The sequence below is a fragment of the Wyeomyia smithii genome, chromosome 1 (assembly GCF_029784165.1).
Source record: "Wyeomyia smithii strain HCP4-BCI-WySm-NY-G18 chromosome 1, ASM2978416v1, whole genome shotgun sequence".
NCBI classification, from domain to species: Eukaryota; Metazoa; Arthropoda; class Insecta; order Diptera; family Culicidae; genus Wyeomyia; species Wyeomyia smithii.
In genome coordinates, this window is record NC_073694.1 from 58524201 (window position 1) to 58547021 (window position 22821).

Sequence of the window (22821 nt, forward strand, 5' to 3'; positions counted from 1 at the left end):
ACAACAATGCTGATGCGACATAACATTTACTATCCTTGTGTACCGAGCTTGCAAAAATGCAAAAGAGTTGAAGATCTGTATAGCATAAATAGGGGTCAATTACAGAAGACGAAGCGAGCGGCGAAATATACGCCCGACAAATTTTGGTATCACAGATGGCGAGACTAGTAGCTCGTCTGAGTGAACTGCTCGACTCGTTCGTGACTCAGCTATCACCAGGCAAGTTTCATTCGCGTTCCCTAATGCTAAATTTTGCTCGGCTCGTCAATGACTGGAGGCAGGGCGAGTTGCTCATTCGTCTTCTGTAATAGGCCCCATAAATTGTCATACCATCCGTAGTCCTATGTCAAACCTGTGTTTGTAAGAAATAATGTATCACACTGATGTCGTATTCGCTCTCGCGGTGTAGCTACACTTTTCCGGACTACACTTTGCAGCTTCAAATAAAACATTTTCAGTGTAGTTGCATCGGTATGCGTAATAATGGGATAGGTGTCAATTCGTTTTGTTTTGGTCATTATCGTCATTTTGTTCCGTTTCCATTTCATTTGTCCATCTCGCAAATGTGCTGAAAAAAAATCTACCTGACACTTTACCACGTGGAACGAGAACCAAAACAAACCAGTTTTGACACATACGTGTGAATGTGTTGGTTACTTCCTACAGCACCGCTGATTTTTTCGGGTGTAGTCCGGGACAGAAAAAGGGTAGTCAGAGACAGAAAAAGTGTAGTCCAGGAAGTCAAATAAAACATTTACGGTGTCAAAAGTGTCGTTTGAGTGTAACTACACCGCGAAAACGAAAACGACATGAATAAATACTTGGTCTGGCACTTTTATCTTACTGCTTTCGCATTGACCCTCTCCCTAACATGGTTACTCCACCACAGATTTAATTGCAAAAAGTCTATCGAAATATTTACTAACCTTACTCAAAATGCATAAATATATTCTTGAACAATATACCGATAACAATCAGTATATTGTTCAAGAATATATTTATGCATTTTGAGTAGGATTGGTAAATATTTCTAAAGGCTTTTTGCATTCAAACATATGGTGCTCTAGAGTAATCATGGTAAAGAGAGGGTTAATATGTAAGAAAGTGAAATGTTTAATTGACATCATCGGTAAGATACAATCAAGTATCACCTTATTTCTTTTTAGCCATTATTCTATTTCATCAAGGTAGTGATTCTTTTAGCGAAATAATACAATCCTTTCAGGAAATTATTACTGCGTTTACTTTTTTACATATATATATACCGACTTTTGAGTACTATACAATACAGTGTATGTAATTCCCATGTTACGTTTTAATACATTCCGGAATCGGTTGGATGGAAAAATAAGATCTATGACTGCTTAGGCAGCGAAAAAAAGTAAAGTAAATAAAGTAAGTACTTTATGGAACGCTAGCGATGCGCAGGCGTGTAAGATTATCCTACTATATGGGGCTCCTGATGAGGAAGTCACTTACTTCCGATTGCCCTAAAAATCATCTGTTTCCGAATAACCGCTATATATACACATGCAGATTACCAGCTAGAGGAGATTAACGTTCTGCGTAGGATTCATTAATAATAACATAATTAGGCTTCTGATAATATACACAAACCGCTGTGTAATTGGCATTGATCGTCAATCATACAATAATTTACAAGTTCTGTATAAGTCTACTCTAATCACTTTAGTTATGCTTGAGAAAGTACTTTCGTTCGCTTAGCATCGGCTGGATTAATGAATGAATGAGGGTAATAAAAGCGTTAATTCGTCGTTATAACTGCGTTAATTCTTAAAAGAAGATTCATTTTATATCTTAACCTCTGTGGTTGGAAATAAAAGTCTGATTCTAAATGTCAACGGTTTAGTGAAGATAACAACAGATTTGAGAATAATGGTAACTAAAAAAATGATTTAAAACATCACTTTTTTAATCGCGTGAAAAATAAATAAACTCGAGACAGACCACGGCGGTAAGTGGACCCATTGCTAGATAGATTCACGGTTATGTGTTAGCCATCTTCTACTCTCTCTTTCGTTTTTTTTCCGTTCACTACATCACAGTACTGGTTTCATCTAAGGCAATGTATACGCAATCACTGATAAGGCATCGAGTTCTGAATCTGCACCTGCGTCACAAAGGGACCCCGGCTACGGATGGAACCATGGTGTTGATATCCCGCGGAACTCATACTTGTTGGTCCGTTTGACGAAATGGCACCATTCCAGTTACCGTGCTGCTGCTGCGGTTGTTGTTGCGGCTGTTTCGAAGGTGAAGAGGGATGACTTGATTTGCGCTGGGATCCGCCCCCATTGTGTTGAATGGTTTCGTAGCCACCATCGTAATAGCTAGATACTGGACGGGGTTGTTTGAGTTTCTGCTGGTGTTGTTGCTGCTGGTGATGATAGATGGCCAGCTCTACTGGTGGCGTGTTTCGGGCCGATCTTTGGGAATGATAATGATGATGACGTCGACTAATGGTTCGGATTTGCGTTCGATTGTGGTTGTGACGAAAAGCAAAGAAGGTTCGAATTTTGAGATTAAGCATGTTATTCGGCAGGAAAGTTTTGTCTATCAGTATATTTTACGCTAAATCATTGAGTTGCTAAATTGACTACCAGGCAGTACTAGATCGTAAACGTGCAACAAACGCCCACAGGTAGGCAATAATCATGCGTGCATAATTAGAAGCTACTACTGCAGTAGGAAGCATTGAAAGTATACTAGCTACGGATGCAACCTCACACATTATCCTCATCATTAGTGCTAAGCTAAGCGTTAATAGCCAGTTTGGGGTTACCTTTCCTCCTCCACCTTTTCCCGCTGGCGGCGCACCTGTTGGCGCATCTGCTCCAGCGTAGATTCTGACAGTGCTAAATCTACTGGACTATGGCCACCGGAGACACCGGGCAGCGTCATCGTAGTAGGTGACCGGTCCCCATGCAGGGCTCGATTCACATACCGACAGTAATCGCTGCTTAGTTGCCGTTGGTGGCATGTGTTGATAGCACTGGTGGGGCTGATGGATTGTTGCCGTGAAACTAATGTTGTTGGCAGGAAACGTCGAACGTTCGAGATGAACTCCTCCTGACTCAGAACCGGCGAGGTGGACTGCGACCTGTGGCCGCTGGTCGGGTCGGTAATGCAAGGCGTTCGCACTGCTGCTGCGGCATTGTTAGCGGTATTAGCGTTAGCGATACTACGGCTGATTAGGGCGTAAATATGGTTAGCGGAACTACCACCACTAGCGAGATCACCGTAGGACGAGGCACGCGATGTCTGCGTTAGTCTGTTACTGGAAAAATCATTTAAGGATGGGAAGCGAGTTGTTTTTTATACAGAAAGTTGTTTTTTGGTTTATACACACATTTTACTGTGAGCTGGTTTGTGCGGTTGGCCATTCGTGATTCATGAAATATTGCGGGCTGGGAGAATGGTGAAATTTCAGCTCAATAACGATGTCATAGAAGGTATCAAGAAGAGCAGCAGTTTGGAATGGATACCAAAGCTCGATGTGCAATTTGTAAAGTTTATGTGCATTGTACATTGTTGTATGCAACCCAGTGATAAATCAGAAAAGAATGACAGCGTAGTTTCTAATTCCGTAATATTTAATTTTTGGCAGTGTTTGGGAGTTCTGTGTAAACTGACATAAGCAGTAATATGTTAGTAAAACTTGATGATCGAGGCTGCGATGTCACCAAATAGGAAATATTCTCAGTTGATTGCGAAACAGGAGAATCAACGGAAGTGACTATTGTGTAGCACATAAGATACCAAGGACAGATTTTTGAAAATTTATCACGATATCTGCCGTCAACCAGATAGGTCAGTCCAGTCCAAGAACCAGATAGGTCAGTCGAGTAGTCGAAAATGATTAAAATGTCAACTATTTTAAAATGTCAAAAATTGTATGGATTCTAGCAATAAAACCAATCTGGGCTCCCGTAAAAACACTAAAATACGAATTGAAACAAATCATGTAATACCCCATTGTCGCTCCAAAACCCGTTTTCTAGGTTAAAAGTTTAGAGACGAAAGAATCTTGTTAACATGAAAGCTGCACATCCAGGAATAGAAAGGATTAGACACGAACCGTTGTTAGCACATTGTTCCCGTCACATATAACCACACACCATGTCAAAATATAGGAAACAAAAAAAAAACATACGCAATCTTCGTTTTCTGCGATAAGCGCGGAAGACGCATCTTACCTGATCTGCTGCTGCAGTTCCTCATAGTTGACGTAGTGCGAATACCGATGGTTGAACACATCGGTGTGATGAATGGAGGTTGGCATGCTGGCGCCATTCTGATGGGGTGGCGGTGGAGGTGGCTGATAGAGTGGAGGTTGGCTTACCACCACGCCGCTGTTGGCTGTTCGTTCGATCGAATTGCTCTTGTTTGTGGTCGTGCTGTTTCCAACCACGCCAGGTCCATTGACCGCGGAGGATCCAAGACCATTCGGCAGACCACTGAGCGAAGCGGGTCCGTTGGAAGCTTTCGAGCTGGTATTCTTCACAGTTAGCGTTTGGCCTTTTTGCTGGTTGCCTCCAACCACTGTTCCGTTAGTCAGGGGGCCTTCGCCCCAGCTGGCCGTATAGTCGGCAGGAACGTTATCGCTGACCGGTGCAATGCCATCCTTTCGATGCTTGCCAAAGCGGAACATGTGTCCGATACCTCGGAATAACCCATTCTTCTTGTGGCGAACTTTATTCTTTCCGTCATTTAACGACGACTGGAATGGACTTCCTCGGGGAACGAATCCACCGGAATCGACATCGGGCGAGGCGTCCTCCAAGAGCCAGTGCTTTTTGGCTTCTGAAAATTATAAAAAAATATCACGCACCGATTTAGCAGGGTAGAATTGATGGCAACTTACGCGTCTCCGGTGGTCGTTCTACAGCAGCTCTTAGGATTTCCTCTCGTCCACGACCACGAGGTGTCCGCAGCGCTGTTGGTCCTCGTGGTTCATCCGCCATCTGAATCTCTTGTACCATCGTCTGCAGCGACTCCAAACTGGATGACTTTTTCATACCAAGCGATGGTCCGAGCTCACCCAACCGATCCAGAGCCTCGGCTCGCAGTTCCGATGATTTCGCCTTCAGACTACTCATCCGGCCACCAACCTGCGTTAGTGATTCCATTGAACCAGATCCGACACCGTTTAGCTTTTTGTCCCGTTCTCGTTCCTCACGAAGTTTTTTATTGCGCTGATAAGTTCCCGTTTCTCGGGCGTCCAGAGCCGCATGGTGTTTCTCGGACATCGAACGTCTACCGATAGCGTCCCTGCTGAAAGCATCCGCCGCTGGCGGGTTGGTATCTAGAGAAAGCTGACTCGCGTATGTGACATCTCCGTTCGGGGTCGACGTGGAGTTGGTTTCATCCGAGGGACGCACCAGATGGAAAGTTCTGAAAACAATACAGTGTGTTATTAAGGTTACAAATTCGGATTATTGTCGAAAGACGATTGGACAACAATGGTGACAATTTGATGACGTGACTCACGGTGAGGTTGGTTCAGGATCCTCCTCAATAAGGACCGCGTTACTGCCGTTGAGATTGGCAGCCGGACTCCAATTATCGTTGGTTGCCATATAGTAGCTTTCGTTGCGTAACGCATGGTTCGATAGTGGTGATGGTCTTTGGTTGCAGGGACTACCACCATCGGTGACTGTGGTGCTGGCACTCAGAGGATTCAGGCTATTGCTGCTGCCGCTTCCAGATTGACCGCCGGTAAGTCGGTCCAGCACCGGATTACTGTACCGTTTGTGCTGTTGATGTTTATCGCTGGAAGATTGCTGCTGCTGTTGCGGTTTATCTTGTTGTTTATCGGGACTGAGATAGATAACAGTCGCTCCGGACTGATCGCTGGAGTTGGAATTATCGACCGTTTCTACCAGCAACTCGCCAGTGCTGACTGGTCGCCCAATCCGGCGTGCCACGGTGAGAATGATTTTGCCCGGATGGTTACTACCGCCTAAAAATTTGAAAGCCTCATGAAATTCAACTCCCTACAATTCAAATTACTATCTTGCTTACCCGTCTGTATCGCTCGCCGCAGCGTATCCATCGCTTCTGCATTGCTCTGTCCAAGCAGGGAAACTCCGTTAACACTCAACAGTTGATCATTCATCTTCAAACGGCCATCCCGGCTGGCTGCTCCACCGTGCAGCACGCTTTTTACGAAAATACCCAAATCGCCATCATGCTTACTGCTACCGGTGCTTCCGGTGCTACTGTTGCCCGATCCTGTTTTGCCCTTCACGCTTACTCCCAGTCCGGCCTTCTCCGTGTCGTATACCGGAATGTGAAGCGAGAGAATCTCGCGATTCTTCCACTGAAATCCGCCTGCATGGCTGTTAGTGGAGGGTTGCTGCTGTTGTGGCGATTGCTCCTGGTACAGTTCCGAAACTTGGTTTGTTGATGCAGACTTGAGTATCGATGCCAGTGGTTTCTTCAGAACGCTATTAGGTGGTGTACCACCGTTAGCTACATTTGAGGGCTTCGATACTGTCGATCGCGCTTCGCGTGTGTCGAGAATTTCCTCCGATTTGGCTCGCGTGGTTTGTTTGACGGACGATTTTGGTAGAATCGGAGGCGGTGGTTTCGGTGGGGTATTTTTCTGTTCATTTTCCACCCCGCAGCCCTTAAAATATTAGGGGGTTATTTGAAAGCAACTGAAATAAATTGTTAGTATACTTACAATTTCTCTTTCCTCCGTTTCGGCGAGTTCATGCTGCCGGGAAACGACCAACTCTACCGTTGCTCCATACTCCGTCGCCCGAAGAATAGAAACCACCTCGCTCTGAGACTTCCCAGTCATGGGAACACCATCCACTTCCAGCAGCCTATCACCCGGCTTCAGTCGGCCGTCCTCGACGGCGGCACCTTTCGACAGAATATTCTTAATATAGATCGGACACTGTCGTCCCGCTTGATTATCCCGGGTGGTGACGGAAAATCCTAACCCGTTAATTCCCTTCTTCAGCGTAATCTCGATACGCTTACCGGGTTTTCGAGTGTTAGCTGTCTGCAAACTGATCCCCGACGGAGCCCCGGGAATCTTTCTCGTCGGGGAGACCGTGGCCACTTTGGCGCCGGTCGGTTTTTCCTCGGCCTCGATCATCTGCGAGACACGGTTGTCCCGGCGATGCTTCGCCGCCCGAATCACCCGTAACCGCAGTTCAGGTGAGGAAAGGCTCTTCTTGAGATGTTCCTGCACGGAACTCTCCGAGAGACCAATCAATTTGATATTGTTAATTTCGAGAATACGATCACCCCGGCGCACCCGACCCCGATCGGCTCGGCCGCCCGGTTCGACGCTCTGCACTAGCAGTCCACCGTTGTCCGGGTCCGGAATAGCCGTCAGACCTAATGGACCGCCATTTTCGTTCACTACCAAAAGCATTTCACTGTTCAGGGGAGGAGAAAAATGTTAATTCAGTTTCTAATAGTCCCAACTAACTCAACCTGCAACTTACCCATCTTTCTCTCGTATCGATTCGTAAACGGAGGCATTTGCCTGTCCGAGTGGTTCCCTTCGCTTAGATTCCCGCGGGAGGGATTTTGAGTTAAAACTACTGTTCGCGCTGGTTCCATTGTATACGCCGCCAACGACGTTGGCGGCTGCGCGTTCTGCTGCATCGATCCACCGGTAGCCGTTGGCGGCCTCTGCTCCCAAAAACTGCATCGACAACCGACCCGAGCGAGAAAACTGTTGGGGCAAACTGTCATGAGATTCTTCCTCCGGCAATACGTTCCACTCGGGTGCCATGTACGGAACCCCATTCGATGGCGATAGCAGCCGCTCCGGAGGGTCATTGTCGTTCCGACAGACCGGTGCTGCGGACCATCGTTTTGTGTCTTGATGCCCGTTGGGATTTACATTGTACAGCGGGCTCCGCTGATCTGTAACTCCGATCTGATGCAGCGACGGTTCACTGCCACGTCGCACTTGCAGTCCCAGTCCACCGGGTGGTTGCTCGTTGGAGGTAACCTCAATATGAGGCGTTGAAGTTTCCGGCCCGTACTTGCCCGGCTCCGGACGAAAGATGTCTGGACTTCCAGTGCCGACCGAGCTACCGCTGGCACCATCCCCACAACCCTGTGGAACTCCTGGTTCTGGTCCACCCGGGCAGTCCTCGTAGCTGGCGAGTATTTCCTCTCGGTCGTCCGCGACGTCGCTCACCTGATCATCCGGATCAAGGATGCCGGACTGTGACTGAAGGTGATGCACTACGACCCACGATTCTGGGTTCTGGAAGCAGAAAAAGAAAAAAAAAACAAAGAAAAGAGTTAATTTTCTCGTTTGGCGTATACGGACAGCTAGAGAAAGGGAGTAGCCAAGTTCCCTGCCAAGCCCATCGTGACTTCAATTAACAAGGGCAAATTAACGCTCGATGAACGGTGGCAGCGAGAGTGACCGCAAAACTGGTATAGCGTATAATGTTCGGAATTTTTATTACAGCAGTATTTGTTATCGATCGCACAGCTGAATTCCTCTAGTAACGAAACTAGTAATTTATGAAGAGAGAGTGTGACCATGGGGAAAATGTCACACGTGCCACGTCAATTGGAACCGATCAGATAAAACAAATCGGTTTAACTAACTACAAACACGTTACTCCGCGCAATCCCTGCATCGAGCGTCATTTTGCCGTTCCCCGGTCCGGCTGTGTAGACACTCGGTAACAACGCGAGTAAATGACAATATCAAACAAGATAATTGTTGATTCTAGTACTTTCATGCGATAAGATAAGATTTGCGTCTCAATAATTTTAATTGCTTGCTCATTCATAGTAAAGTACAGATAGCGCTAGAGTACCCGTGTATTGCTTGTCTAGTGTCACAGGTAAATACCGAATGTGGTGTGCTATATATAAATATAAAAGCCGCAGTACGGACGTGATTTTTTTTATCATTTTATGGCCTTTCGTTCTGAGGGCCAGACTGGGTTTGGCGTACCGTGCGCTGTCATGTTTACTGCATGTCGTTGTCAATAGCGCGTCATCGTAATTTATGGAAATGATATCGCGTTGAACAAACAATTTTTCCGATCGTCGTGCATTACGAATCTTATGTCGTTTTCGTTTTCGCGGTGTAGCTACACTCGGAATACACTTTTGACACCGTAAATGTTTTATTTCACTTTCCGGACTACACTTTTTCTGTCTCTGATTACACTTTTTCTGTCTCGGACTACACCCGAAAAAAGCAGAGTGTACTGTAGGAAGTTACCAACACATTCACACGTGTGTGTCGAAACTGGTTTGATTTGGTTCTCGTTCCACGTGTAAAGTGTCAGGTAAATTTTTTTCAGCACATTTGTGAGATGGACATATGAAATGGAAACGAGACAAAATGACGATGCCGGTAATGATCAAAACAAAACAAATTGACAGCTATCTCTATAATTACGCATACCAATGCAACTACACTGAAAATGTTTTATTTCAAGCTGCAAAGTGTAGTCCGGATTTTTTATGAAATTGAAATTCAGCAATTACTTTGAATAATGCTGTTTATTTCATAAACAAATATGTTCGCACTTCAAAAGATCAATTGATTTAGTACTAACAAATCAAAAAGGGTGGTAAAAAAGTTTACCTAGGCCTAAGCGACGAATAAAGGACACGGATTGGGCACTCGAAACATGGAACATGGTAGATCGCTAAACATCCCGGGTGGCGAAAGGATGCTACCGGATAAGCTGGAACCCCGTGACTTCGGTTTCGCAGCGCTGCAGGAACTTTGCCGAAATAGAGAACATGTACGGAGGGTGTGAACTGGTCTAGATTTAATCCCAGCCGAAACCGGGAGATTTTCCGAGGCGAAAAATATCTGGGATCACGCCTTCCATCGCATGAGGAAGTAAAGCCGTTGGCGCCAGTCCGTGATTCAAGAGGACGTAGGTTAGGGTCCTGGATGGAATCGCTTCCCCGGGCGTCAGATGATTGGCACAACCACAGTGACGGAACTAGACCGATGGAAAATAGGCGAGAATAAAAGAAGTGCACTGCCCGCATAAAGGAAGACACCCGATGTTGAAAAGGAAGCCTTCTAGGAAGGAAGCCGTCATCGGGGATATGATCGCTCAAATCGGAAGGGAAGACCTGTGTAAACCGGGGATCGGACACGAAAGTCTGCACACCGAGACGAACAACAACGACCAAAAATTAGTGTTCGACATCGGACCGGGTAGGGTCCGGTAAAAGTCCGGTCCAATCCGGTCCGAAGTCCGATCGGACCGGAACCTTCAAAGTCCGAATATTTTCCGGACCGGACCGGAACGGAGCCATCCGGACTTCGGAATGGACCGGGTAATGCTTTCCAGACCCCGGACATTTTCGGTGAGAAAAAATTATTTAATTTAGGTCATAAAACGCAGCAAGTTGTTCTTTTAGATTTTCTTCGCTGCTTTTATTAAAAGTCAACGCATATAGCCTTGCTCGCCTTTTTAACCTGTAATATATGCTTTAATTGATCACATGGTTCTTAAAAAATTAGAAAGACATTGATTGGTACATATTTGTTGCTATTTCAAATTTGCTCCTACTATCACTTCGAAACTAGTGAACAACTGATAGAATCGCACAACTTCTTCTGTGCGTAATTAAATGCCATCGGCATACATGCTCAATCAGTTTGAGAATTACACATTGAGAAATAGAGTTACCGGTAAATAGCATCGAATTTTTTTTCGATAGAACTCTATCGGCACTCGGCAGATCAACGATGCCTGACGATCGACGTTTTTCTTATATCAGCGCGGTAGTCTTCAGTTCGGCGTTTGTAATCTCTGCTATCTGTGCACAATAGGGTGCCAGCAAAAATGATCATCTCGAATTTAAAAAAACCCTATACAAAATGTTCAACTGCCCGAAAAAACACTTTGTGCAAAATTTCAGCTCAATCGGACTTGAAATGGGGTGGCGCAACGCGATTAAAGTTTTGCCTATTTGAAATCCGAAAAATCACCCAAGGGGGGAGTACGCGAAACTTTGGTTTTCGACAATTTTTTTATAATGCCAAACAAATGACTTAAAAACGCTAAAACGTCGAGAAAGCTGGTGTCATCTGAAATTTTTTTTTTTTAAATCGACTTAGTTGTTTTTTCAATAGTGGGAGGCGAAGTTAAAACGTTTAGAATTTATCTTCGGAAATTGATCTCTAGTCTCTTAAAATAACCTGTATGATGAAATACACTATAACTAGCATCGGATACATGATGTTTCATTAGGGTGGTTCATTTATTCGACATAGGGTGGTTCATGATATTGTGAAAATATGAGGATAAATGATGATCCTTTTTTGAATTTTTTGTTTGCTTGAAAAATGAAACACATAAAAATACACAATATAATATTTCTCATTATTACTCGTCATCAAGAAACAATAGATAATTAAAACATCCACAGGAACTCTCTTTTTCCTATATTTTTTTGCCGATGGTGCTTAGATTTCAACAGTCCCTTCCAGTTTGAGTGCTGAAGTATGTTTTTTCTGGAAAGTGACATCATTAACAAGAAATTTTAGGTTTTTTTCTCTTCCAAGTATCTTTCAACAAAACAAATATCTTCCATCTTTAGCTAAAAAACCACTTGAAAAATGAATTTCTATGAAATACGAGGCAGAATTCTTTATTGCAACGACAAAATTTCAATTGTGAAGCAATTCCACAAAAAATGGGCAACCATTTTAATCGACAATTTTTGATATGGTTGAAACTTTGCATAAACGTTTCTATTGGCAAAAGATGCAATTTTGTGCTATTGGTTAAACTTTTTGGAACCCGACTCATTTTTGAGAAGCTATTGAAAAATGCAATTTTTGAATGGTATTGATGATTACAATTTTTTTTAAAGCCAAAACGTTTCGTTTGATCGGTGTGACGTCTTTGGAAAAGCCAATAACTCTGTCTTTCCAAAAAAATAAACATCTAAAATTTAAAAAAATATTCATTTAAAAAAACAAGTTAAAAGAATATTAATAATGTTCATAAAAAAAAGTTCATTTTTTTTAAATCTGATTTTGAAAGTAATAATTTTTTGAAAAAAAAAATTACTTTTTTAATGTTCTTTCAAGAAGCATATTTTTTTTTTCGGTAGAACAAAATTATTATCTACAACTTTGCCGAAAACACTATGTCGATCAAACGAACCGTTTTGGCTGTAGAAATATGTTTAATTTCCAATAGAGCACTCTATGGGAAATTGAGAATATTTTTACAGTCAAAACGGTTTGTTTGATTGGCATAGTGTCTTTAACAAAGTTGTAGATAGTAATTTTGTCCTTCCATAAAAATTTAAAATTAAAAAACATGTTCTCTATGATCTTCCCGGCTTCATTGTTGAAGAAATTATTTGTAGTTTTTATAAAAAAGAATCAGATTAAAAAAAATGAACTTTTTTAAATAAATATTTCTAAATTATTTCTAGCTTTTTTTAAATAAATATTTTTATATTTACAACAAATGAATTATTTTTTTAGACTGTTTTTTTTTTTTTTGAAAGACAAAATTATTATCTACAACTATGCCGAAGACGTCACACCGATCAAACAAACCATTTTGGCTTTAATAATATTTGTAATCATCAATACCTTCTCAAAATAGCATTTTACAACAGCTTTTCAATATGAGTCATGTTTCAAAAAAATAAACCAATAACACAAAATGGCATCTTTTGTCTATAGAAACGTCTACGCAAAGTTTCAGCCAAATTAAAAATGACAATTTAAAAAATATACCAAAACTGGGACATTTTTTGTGGAACTGCTTTGTGATAAGGTATTCATTGATTGCGCCTTCATAGATTTTTAGGAAGATGAGGTTATGATGATTTTGCAAGTTACATGAAAGTATTCAACATTTTCCACGAGACACAATCTTAGTTTCGGTTGTAATAAATATTTTTTTTTGCACAGAGTAGTTTTTCGAAACTTATCTACAAAATGTTGTTTTGGATTATATTGCCATTCTACATGGTATTTTCTTCAATTCAACATTGCCACCCTAAAGACAATGTTGTAACAAATATTACATTTTCAGGAATTTTCCTAGTTGTATTCAGAGAAAAGTGATTTTTTCATTTATTCCTCATATTCTCACAATATTTGTTTTTATATATGACTCACAATATTATGAACCACCGTATGATGAATAAATGAACCACCCTAGTGAAACATAATGTATTCGATGTAAGTCATAGTGTATATCATTCTACAGGTTGTTTCGAGAGACTAGTGATCAATTTCAGAGGATAAATTCTAAACGTTTTAACTCCGCCTCCCCCAATTAAACAGGTCCAAAGTCCCAGAGAGTCGATTTTTTCAAAGAAAAAAAAATTTAGATGACGCCAATTCCCGACGTTTCATGCGTTTTTGAGTCATTTGACATCAAATTTTTTTTTCGAAAACCGAAATTTCACGTACTTCTCCCCCCCCCCCCCTTGGGTGATTTTTCGGATTTTAAAATGGCCAAACTTCAATCGCTTTGCGCCACCCCATTTTGAGTCCGATTGAGCTGAAATTTAGCACAGGGTGTTTTTTCGGGCTGGTGAACTTTTTGTATAGGTTATTTTTTTTAAATTTGCTGTTCACTATTTCTTCATACGATGATTGACACCCTAGTGCACAACACAAATTTAGAGGGAAATTTGGGTTTAGAGCTCTATGGCAATATTACGAGAAAAAAATTTTTCTACAAAAATGTTACATATGATAAAGCGCTTGTTGAAAAATTATCAAAAATTATGGTGACCAAAATTTTCGATGCAATCAAGTATCTAACTTTTTCATCTTTGTAGGTAAAAGAAAAACTTGTTCTACAATGTTAAAATGTATAAACCTGACAAAAGTGTCAATAACTCTATATATACGCCTCGCAAAATCACGCAGATTTATTTTTTTGGTATATTTTCTTATAACTAGAAATAATTACCTTCAATTTGATCTGAGAAGATTGAAAATCGATCAACTGGTTCAAATGTTCCAAAACTAGGAAAATTGTAGAACAAGCCTTTTTTGTTACTGCACCCCAAATTTATCAATTAGAAAAAAATATAATAAAAAAATTGAAAAGCAAATTGCAAAATTTAGTTTGTATTGTTCTGATTTAGTCAAACACATTCCAACATGCATAAAAGTCTTCATGATAAATTTTCAACTAAAATAACGCTCTCGAAAAAACTGGCAACTTTTGTTCCCGGCTTCGGACCGGACTCCGGACCGGAACCGGAACGAAGCCAATCGGACCGGACCCACATCGGACCGGAACGAGCTGGTTCCGATTTTTTGCCGGACCGGACCGGACCGGAACACGGACCCAACGTTTTCGTTCCGATGTCGAACACTACCAAAGATGCGTAAACTTTGCAGCTTCCTGAAGATTGGTGGTCCCAAGTACATTTTTTTCTCGCAAGGACATCCACAAGCAGCTTGGAAATCACCCGACCAACGAACAATGAACCAAATTGACCTCTCGGACATCACCAACATACGAACTTACCGAGGTGCTAACGATGACTCAGACCACTACTTAGTGGCGATTTGCATGCGCTCAAAACTGTTGAGAGTCTATCAGTCACGATATAGCCGTACCCCACGGCTCAACATCAAGCAGCTACGAAACCCCCAAGCTACCGAATTCTACGTGCAGTCTACGAAGTTTACGTGGCACTACCGCAGATGGCTGGATCCGCATGGCCATCAGGGAATCCACGTCGACCAGGAACAGAAACGACTGGTATGCTGGGGAATGCGTGGCAGCGGTGACAGGAAATAGCCGGACCTGGATAAATTACCTGCGTGTAAGGACCAGCGAGAATCTGATGGTGAGATGTAAAAAGTGCCAGTAGGAGCATCGTGATCATGAAGAGCTAGAAGAGCTGTTCACTGCTAACGATACGCGAAAGTTCTACGAGAAGATTAAACAATCCCGTGAAGGCTATGTGCCGCGAATCGACTTTTGCAAGAATGTGGAAGGTAATCTCATCACGAACGATAGCGAAGTGGTCGACAGGTGGAAGCAGCACTTTGATGAACATCTGAATGCAACAAATAAAAGCAGAACTGGAACGGACCTGGGAGTACCAGCGGTACATGACCCGGTAAAGACGGCCTACCGAGTGAGCTCTTCAAATGTGGTGAAGAAACACTTCTAGAGCACTGCACTGATTCTTGGCCAAGATCTGGGAAGAGGAAAAACTGCCGGAAGAGTGGATGAAGGAAGGCGTCTGCCCCATCTATAACAAGGGCGACAAGCTAGAGTGCTGCAACTCATCAACGCTGCTTATGAAATACTCTCCCAAGTTCTAATCTAACGTCTAACACCTTCAACCAGGAGGTTCGTGGAGCAGTACCAGGCGAGTTTTATGGGAGATCGCGCAAGTACGGGAGTACAACGTGTTCACGCATTTTAAAGCGACTTCGAGGTAACCTATGATACAGTTGATCGAGAACAGCTATGGCAGATCATGCACGAGAACATGGATATTTTACCGGATAAACTGACGCGGCTGATCAGGGCCTCCATGAATCGTGCGATGTGTCACGTGCGTGTTTTATTTATTTATTTATTTCGTCAAGCAAATGTAGACTACAGTTATAATAATACAATGTTTTCTTATATTCTATACATTATTTCCAGTAGTTAGTCGTTTTTTTATTTGATTTCTGCCCATGGTGATGTCGATATTTTCGCAGTGCTGATTATAGTGACGCAACATGCGATTTATTGGGCCATTTTTTGAGTAGTTTGTTCTGTGAGAATTTTCCGAAAATATTTTACGATTTCTTAATTGACGACTGGGTGCACAAAAATTTAGTTGTGATAATAAATAGGGATACCTTCGAATCCCTTTGAGTCATTCCGAGGATTGAGACAAAGCGATGGACTTTTCCGTTTGCTTTTTAGCATCGCCTTCGAAGGTGTCATACGAAGAGTGGGCATCCACTCGAATGGACCGATTTTCACGAAACGGGTTCAGCTTAAAGGCGTCGCTGATGACGGTCGAGGATACCCTACTCCAGACTAAAAGAGGAAGCTAAGCGTATTGAATTGCTGACCAATGCGTCAAAAACAAAGTATATGCAGGTAAGAAAGACCAGCTATGGCAAATTATGCACGAGGTGTCATTAGAAGAACGGGAGTTAACATGAGTGACACGATATTCCAAAAGTCAACTGTTTGAATTCGCCGATCGACTCAAAATGGTGGTGATGACATCGTGGTGGTCGATGAGTTCGTGTACCTGGACTCATTGGTAACTGCCGACAACGATACCAGTTGAGAAATTCATTGGTGCATTATGGCAGGAAATCGCGCATACTTTGGTCTCCGGAGGACGCTCTGCACCAAGTCAATCATCTACAAGACGCTGATCAGACCGGTAGTCCTCTACGGGCATGAGACGGAAGGTGTTGCGTACCATCTTCGATGGACTGTAGATAGAGAACGGAACGTGGAGAAGGCAAATGAAGCACGAACTGCAGGAGCTACCTGAGGAGCCATCTATCGCCCACACCGCTAAGATTGGCAGTTTGCTGTTGGCTGGGCATGTCGAAAGCATGTCGGACGACAGCCCGCTAAAGATGATTCATCCGTCAGGGACGAGACGGAGAGGTGTAAAATGGATCGATCAGGTGGAAGACGACCTACGGAACCTACGCAGACTGCAGAGATGGCGAACTGCAGCCATGGACCGAATGGAATGGAGACGACTCTTACGTACAGCAAAGGCTCCAAGGAGAACAATGTTAGCTTCTCACCCCGGATCATCGCAGACGGCGATAAGCTTGAGGTGGTGGACGAGTTCGTGTACTTAGGATCGCTGGTGACCGCTGACCACAACAGAGCATAGCGCAGACGCATAAACCATGAGCTGCACGCACTGCTAGGAGAGACCCCGATAGCACATAGTTCACGTTAACAAATTGCGATGAGCCGGACACGTCGCAAGGATGCCGGACAACAACTCGGTTAAAACGATTCATTTCAGTAGCCCCTCCGGCACCAGAAACAGAGGAGCACAACGTACACGATGGCTTGATCAGATTTAAAGTGACCTGCGAGTGATAAGACGCCTGGGAGCACGGCGCCATATAGCCCAGAACCGAGTGGAATGGAGACGACTTCTTGATACAGCACGAGCCACCCCGGCTCTAGCCTGCTAGGTAAGGTAAGATAAGGTATTAATTTCCCTTATGAAAAAATGCAACGTTAATAAACGCAACTCTGATATACCAAAGAAACAAAGTATTTGATCGGATATGAAATCGAACAGCAGAAGTACAGTATTGGACTTTTATGCTGAAAAAAAAACGCGTCTCTGTAAAAAGTCTTTTCAGTTTTTTCAGTTTTCCCTGATATTCCCCGATTTCCCTGATCGGAAACTGAGTTCCCTAATATTCCTTGATTGTCCAGTTTTTTCCAGAATTTCGCCACCCTGTCAAAGCCATTCATGTTGTGATTTTTTAACTCATACTGATCTTCATTCTGATGATCTTCCAATAACATTCCCCATAATTTGTGGAAATGCTTTAAATTGTACTAGTTCTGTGTTTAATTATCAACTGGACAAGTTGTCCAATCCTCTTATAAAAGAAAAATTCAGCTGACTTTGTTCTTCAAGCTTAAGGAGTTGTAAATTTTGGTTGTCCTACAATCGTACTTCGATCACTATCGTACTTCGAAGTTGAAGCTACAATTTCTATTAATAACAGGATACAAACATTGCATTTACATTTTGAGCTGAAGCTTCTTTAATTACACTTTTTTCACTAAATTAAATAAAAGTTCTCACAAGCTTTCTAGCCTACATAACTACTAAATAAAATTACAACTGACAACATTTAGCTCAACCCATTTCCCATCCACCAAACCTCTTACCGTTTTCCGGGGCAAATTGAGTGAGTACGTTTTGTGCAAATAGTGCTGCTGGCAGTGCGCGATGCCCTTCTGCTTCTGCGAGACCCGGTACGTGTGCCGCCAGCCGAAAATACCGGTAATTTTGTCCGCCAGCGCAGGGCACTTGGGTGGCAGCTCGAACACACTGGCTTTCTTCTTCATCATGTTCCGAACAGGTTGTCTCTCACACGACAACGAACGAGGAAGTCACGCACATTCTTCTTCTTCACGACGACGATCGGATCGGAAGCAACAATTGCTATTACACCACCTATCGAGCCCACCTCCTTACTACACACGGGGGTCGGAGTGGTGGATCGATTGCTCTTTTTTTTGTTTCCACTTCTTGAATGATTTTCGTCACCTTCTTCTTCCGGTGCAGCGAGAAGAGTAGATACTTCCTCGAGTCACGCGACGTTCGTTTTAACCCCCCGAGTAAGGTGTATTACATTACCGTCGACGCCGTTGTCGTCGGACCGGTTTCTCACTGTGCACTGTTGTTGCGGTGTTGTGTGATCAACAGCTGATTATTCATGGACGTCAGTGCTGTTGACAGCGGATAGTATTACCACATCACACACCGTCACCATTTTGTCATACGTTCAAGCACTACTGATTGTTTCGAGAGAAAAAATAGAATTGATAACATTCATGTTACAAAGATGTCCATTGTCAGTTTTGAATGTACGAAGTGGAGATTTAGTGACGCAGGGACGGTTCTTCCCATTTCTAATTCTCTTATTTACAAGTTTCATTTTATTTTTCATAATTCAACTAATCGTTGTTTGCATCTACATTAAGTGAAAGAAAATGAAGGGTACTGAAGTTTGTTGACGATAGATGTCAGATAGTTGGGGGAAAGTGATCGTCGTGTGATCAACTACCGACCTTCCCTTCCATCCCACCCGTTCCAACCAAGTTCCTCTCACGCTTGCCGCGTGCAGCGTACTTTCCTATCCCAAATCGGAGCTGTACCGCAAGCGTTTTACTACGTGAAGATTGAATTACCGGGTTGCGAATTGTTGCTGTTACATACACATGAGCGAACATGTTTTCTTCTGTTGATTGACTCTGCAGCACTATCTCTCGCGAGTCGGCGGAGATCCGCCAACCAGAGGGGAACTCGTCAAAGCAGTAAATAAAACATGAGTAAAAAAAAGAAATATTGAGGAAGTACATTCGGAACATAGCTCAGCTATACGAACGAAACAAGATTTTTCCAGCTGGTGAAAACTATTGTTGCAGCGCTGGAAACAATACAAAATACAACACTGTCACTGATCCCGACCGGCCGACCGACCACCCACCCACCTTCCTTCAAGACATGTATGTACCTTCTGATCGCTCGATCGGGTAGGGCATGCAAAACCGGTGTAGGCTTTTCGGAATTCCATGCCTATTTTTCGCATGAATCGAAAGTTACACCGTTTTCCCTTCGTGCTGCTGTGTTCGCATGCACAGCATGCAACCAGCACTTAGTCAGCCAGTTGAACTTGCAGCAGCAGTGTGCCGCAGCAGCTGACCAATAAAGGAAACATGCCTTCACTCGGCTGAATGATCATCGTACAGAGATCACTAAACAGCTGTTTTGCGTTTTACGAAAGCTACAGGGTGACCGCCGGACCGGCTGGGGTTGATAGCCGCTATTGTCGTATTGTGGGGTATGAAGAGTGAAGATCTTACTTTCGAACATTCACCGATGGAAACCGGGGGACATTAGTTTTATTTATGTTTCGTTTTGTGATGCGACAATTAGGTAAAAATAATAAAAATTTCACTAGTAAAATGTTCTCCGTGTTGTATGCTGCATAGAAAGTGACTAAAGAACACAGTCCGAATCAAAATGAGAGTCAGAAAAACAAAATCAAAGGTCAGGGAAATCAGAGACTATTGGAATATTTGATTTTGGGAATTGATGCGCAACTTTGAATAAGCGTATACAAAATATAAGCAATCAAATCATATTGGGTGCAAAACAAATTCATGGAAAATTCTCAAAAACAACCACGGAAACTCAAAAATCTATGTAAGAAACTGCGTCAACTTCGAAATCTACGTTCAACAATTCGTGCAAAAAGACGCATAGAAACCACAAAAAGGTATTTCTACTAATGCAAAAAGAGTTTTCAAAATAGACCTCAAGTGAACACAAACATTTCTTTCACGCAGGAAAAAAATTGCGTGAAACAATCGAAACAAACGCCAAATTAAAAACAAAAGTAGGAGGGTGGTATCCACGACACGACCGCATGACGTTGGACTACACACTTTATCAAAAAAAAGTCGTTCGGAATTTTTTTTACAATAATCTATCTGTAAAGTGTAATAATACCGGTATTCCTGCAAAAAAGCATCAAATTAACGACTGTTCTGTAAAATCTGTAAGTTTTACCATAATTTTGTTAAATTTTGTTAATTTTTACCGAAATATTTGCTTAATTTTACATTCACTGAAATCTGTATAACTTTTTACCGAACAACCTGTAAAAATGCCAAATTGTGAATGTGGTGGCCATTTTTCTCATACGTGCAACCGTGCAAGACGCGAATATTTTTTACTGGTGCTGCTGATTTGTTTTAATTGTTGTTGTGTGTAAACATAGGATATTTTTATAATTTGGAAAGTGAATTACTGAAACAAGGTGTACGAGTCGCTAACATTTTTCGTAAGTAAGCTGGTTAATTTAGTTTGATTTAGGCTCATTTATAACCGACTTTTTCTGCCACCGGTATTTTTTACAGGTGCGTTCGGTATTTTTGTTCGTTTTTAAAGTTTCTTTCGGTGAATTGTACTGGCTGCTCGGTTTAGAACATTACCAAAAAGCTGTGAAAATTACCGAACATTCGGTTGGTGGTTTCACAAACTGTTCGGTAATTTTCGGAAACACCGAAGATTTCACCGAACGTTCAGCTGCTGAGATTCCGGTAAAGTTTAACCGAATTCGGTGTTTTATTTAAAGTGTGTACGGTATTTTTATATTCCATTAAAACAAATAGTAGACGGAATTGTATCTCTAGTATTTTCTGCAATTCTATCTAACAGTGTATTTCTAAATGCGGAGACGTAGAAGCGTCATAAATAATAATATATACTAAAAGAATGGATCTTTTATATTAGCAAAACTTTAGCTCCAGCCCAGCATATAACTTCATGTATTTTAAGAAATTACGTTTATTTCAATAATTTAAAAAAGCAAGAACTCAATTATACGCTTTTTGCGTAGTTGTTATAAAGGTTTTGGCGAGTGACAGGAAAATATAATAACTTCTTTAATTATGATTTAGAGCATTTCTAAATGTTTTGTTATTTTTCACGATAGAAACTAGGTTTGTTTTTTTTTCTCTGTGTGCGAGAAACGAAAATAAAATCGCGCTCCGAGAAACAAAATCGAAAATTAAATGTATGCTCTTTGAGAAAACTTCACCGATAAATTATTGGACTCCTTTTACCGATGATTTATGGTAGGTACTTAAAAGAACCTGTTCTGATCTAAATGAAGTTTCTAGCGAATATATGTTGATCATTCATCGGCAGTAATTGTTCCTTGATGAGTAAAGACTGGCTGAAGAAGTTCAAATCGCTGCTGTGAAGCAAAATTCACAACCGTGTTCCTTCAGGCGTTTTAGTATTTTCAATGAATGTTAATGAACAAACACCCGCTATAGCTACCCACACTTGTGCAATAGTAATCCATAAATACGAACGAATGAGAAATTTAATTTGATAGCGTGCGCGACTAATATTTGCTACCACCCGCTTTCTGCTGCTCCAGAAAGAACCGTCCGCTTTTCCGGTCAATAAACAAATGAGAAATTTAATTCGATAGGGTGCGCTTTTATAAGCGACTAATATTTGCCACCACCCGCTTTCTGCTGCTCCAGAAAGAACAGTCCGCTTAACAAATTAGAAAATTAATTCGATGGCATGCGCTCCAATAAGCGACCAATATTTGCCACCACCCGCTTTCTGCTGCTCCAGAAAGAACCGTCCGCTTTGCCGGTCAACGCACGAATGAGAAATTCAACTCGATGGCGTGCGTATGATACCGGTAAAATTTTGGAATGTAAATGATGGAGTGAAATGTTCGAATGGTACCTTAGATATCAAGGTTTCGTCAGTTATTTGGAAAGAGGGAGGAGTTTCGAAGAATAGGGAATGATAAGGAAAGTAAAAAAGCTTCGGAAACAGTGGCCTCAAGCAAAACAATAACAATTCGTTTACAAAGTCAGATCGATTGTATCCGTTACTGTCGGCTGTGTTTGAGAATAGAGGTAGTGATTGGTTGCTCGGTATGATTTCGACAATCGATGTTATTTACCAATTTTTCAATAGTGTATCTCAAACAATACACAATACTGTTTTGTTACATATATCTAACCGTAAAAAAAATTCTGATGATGCCAGAACCTCGATATTCTGAAAAGAAATGATTGGTATACAAGCGCTCAAAACCAGACCACTTTCCCTGGTTGAATTACTAGATTTTAAATTCAGGTGCCTAACTTCGATATAGACGTTAGTCCAACGTCAAAAATAAGAAAGGTCTGTGTCTGAATGCACAAACCTGCGTTTGTCGTAGGATTATGGCTAAGAAAACTCAAAATTTCCAACTTTTCCAAACATTCAGTAAAAAGGATTCTGATTTGAGATGGCTGCGAAGACCGTACACAACCGTACACGCTAGCAGCCGGATGTGAACTGTTAAAAATTTGCACAATACCATGGCGCAGGATAGCAGATACGCTATCCGTATAACCGTATGTGTTAGCAACCGCCAAATGACAGCATTCGCACTACGAAGCTGCTCTTTACATCTGTGCATTGCTACACGACCAGCAATTTCATCAGATGTTAAACTCGAACGTGAAACATGAAATAAGAAAAGTTTATTCACAAAATGGTGGCTAG

The 22821-nt window shown here is 42.1% G+C and overlaps 1 protein-coding gene across 9 annotated transcripts in view; it reads right to left on the reverse strand.

Moving 5' to 3' along the window:
• Nucleotides 1-1219: 1219 nt before the first annotated feature.
• LOC129717239 (partitioning defective 3 homolog) overlaps nucleotides 1220-22821 on the reverse strand; it is a 169453-nt gene continuing 147851 nt past the window's right edge. For 3 of the 9 annotated variants that reach the window (XM_055667113.1, XM_055667098.1, XM_055667104.1), the window contains exons 2-10: nucleotides 17895-18524; nucleotides 7488-8263; nucleotides 6710-7418; nucleotides 6046-6652; nucleotides 5512-5983; nucleotides 4886-5415; nucleotides 4218-4824; nucleotides 2804-3298; nucleotides 1220-2477 (exon numbers count right to left, since the gene is read on the reverse strand). In XM_055667113.1, the coding sequence (XP_055523088.1) occupies nucleotides 2099-2477; nucleotides 2804-3298; nucleotides 4218-4824; nucleotides 4886-5415; nucleotides 5512-5983; nucleotides 6046-6652; nucleotides 6710-7418; nucleotides 7488-8263; nucleotides 17895-18077 (4758 nt within the window). In that variant the 5' untranslated portion in view covers nucleotides 18078-18524 and the 3' untranslated portion in view covers nucleotides 1220-2098. Of the gene's footprint in view, nucleotides 2478-2803; nucleotides 3299-3992; nucleotides 4064-4217; nucleotides 4825-4885; nucleotides 5416-5511; nucleotides 5984-6045; nucleotides 6653-6709; nucleotides 7419-7487; nucleotides 8264-17894; nucleotides 18525-22821 lie in introns of all 9 variants that reach the window. The other 6 variants (XM_055667107.1, XM_055667134.1, XR_008726674.1 and 3 more) reach the window with 6 other exon arrangements.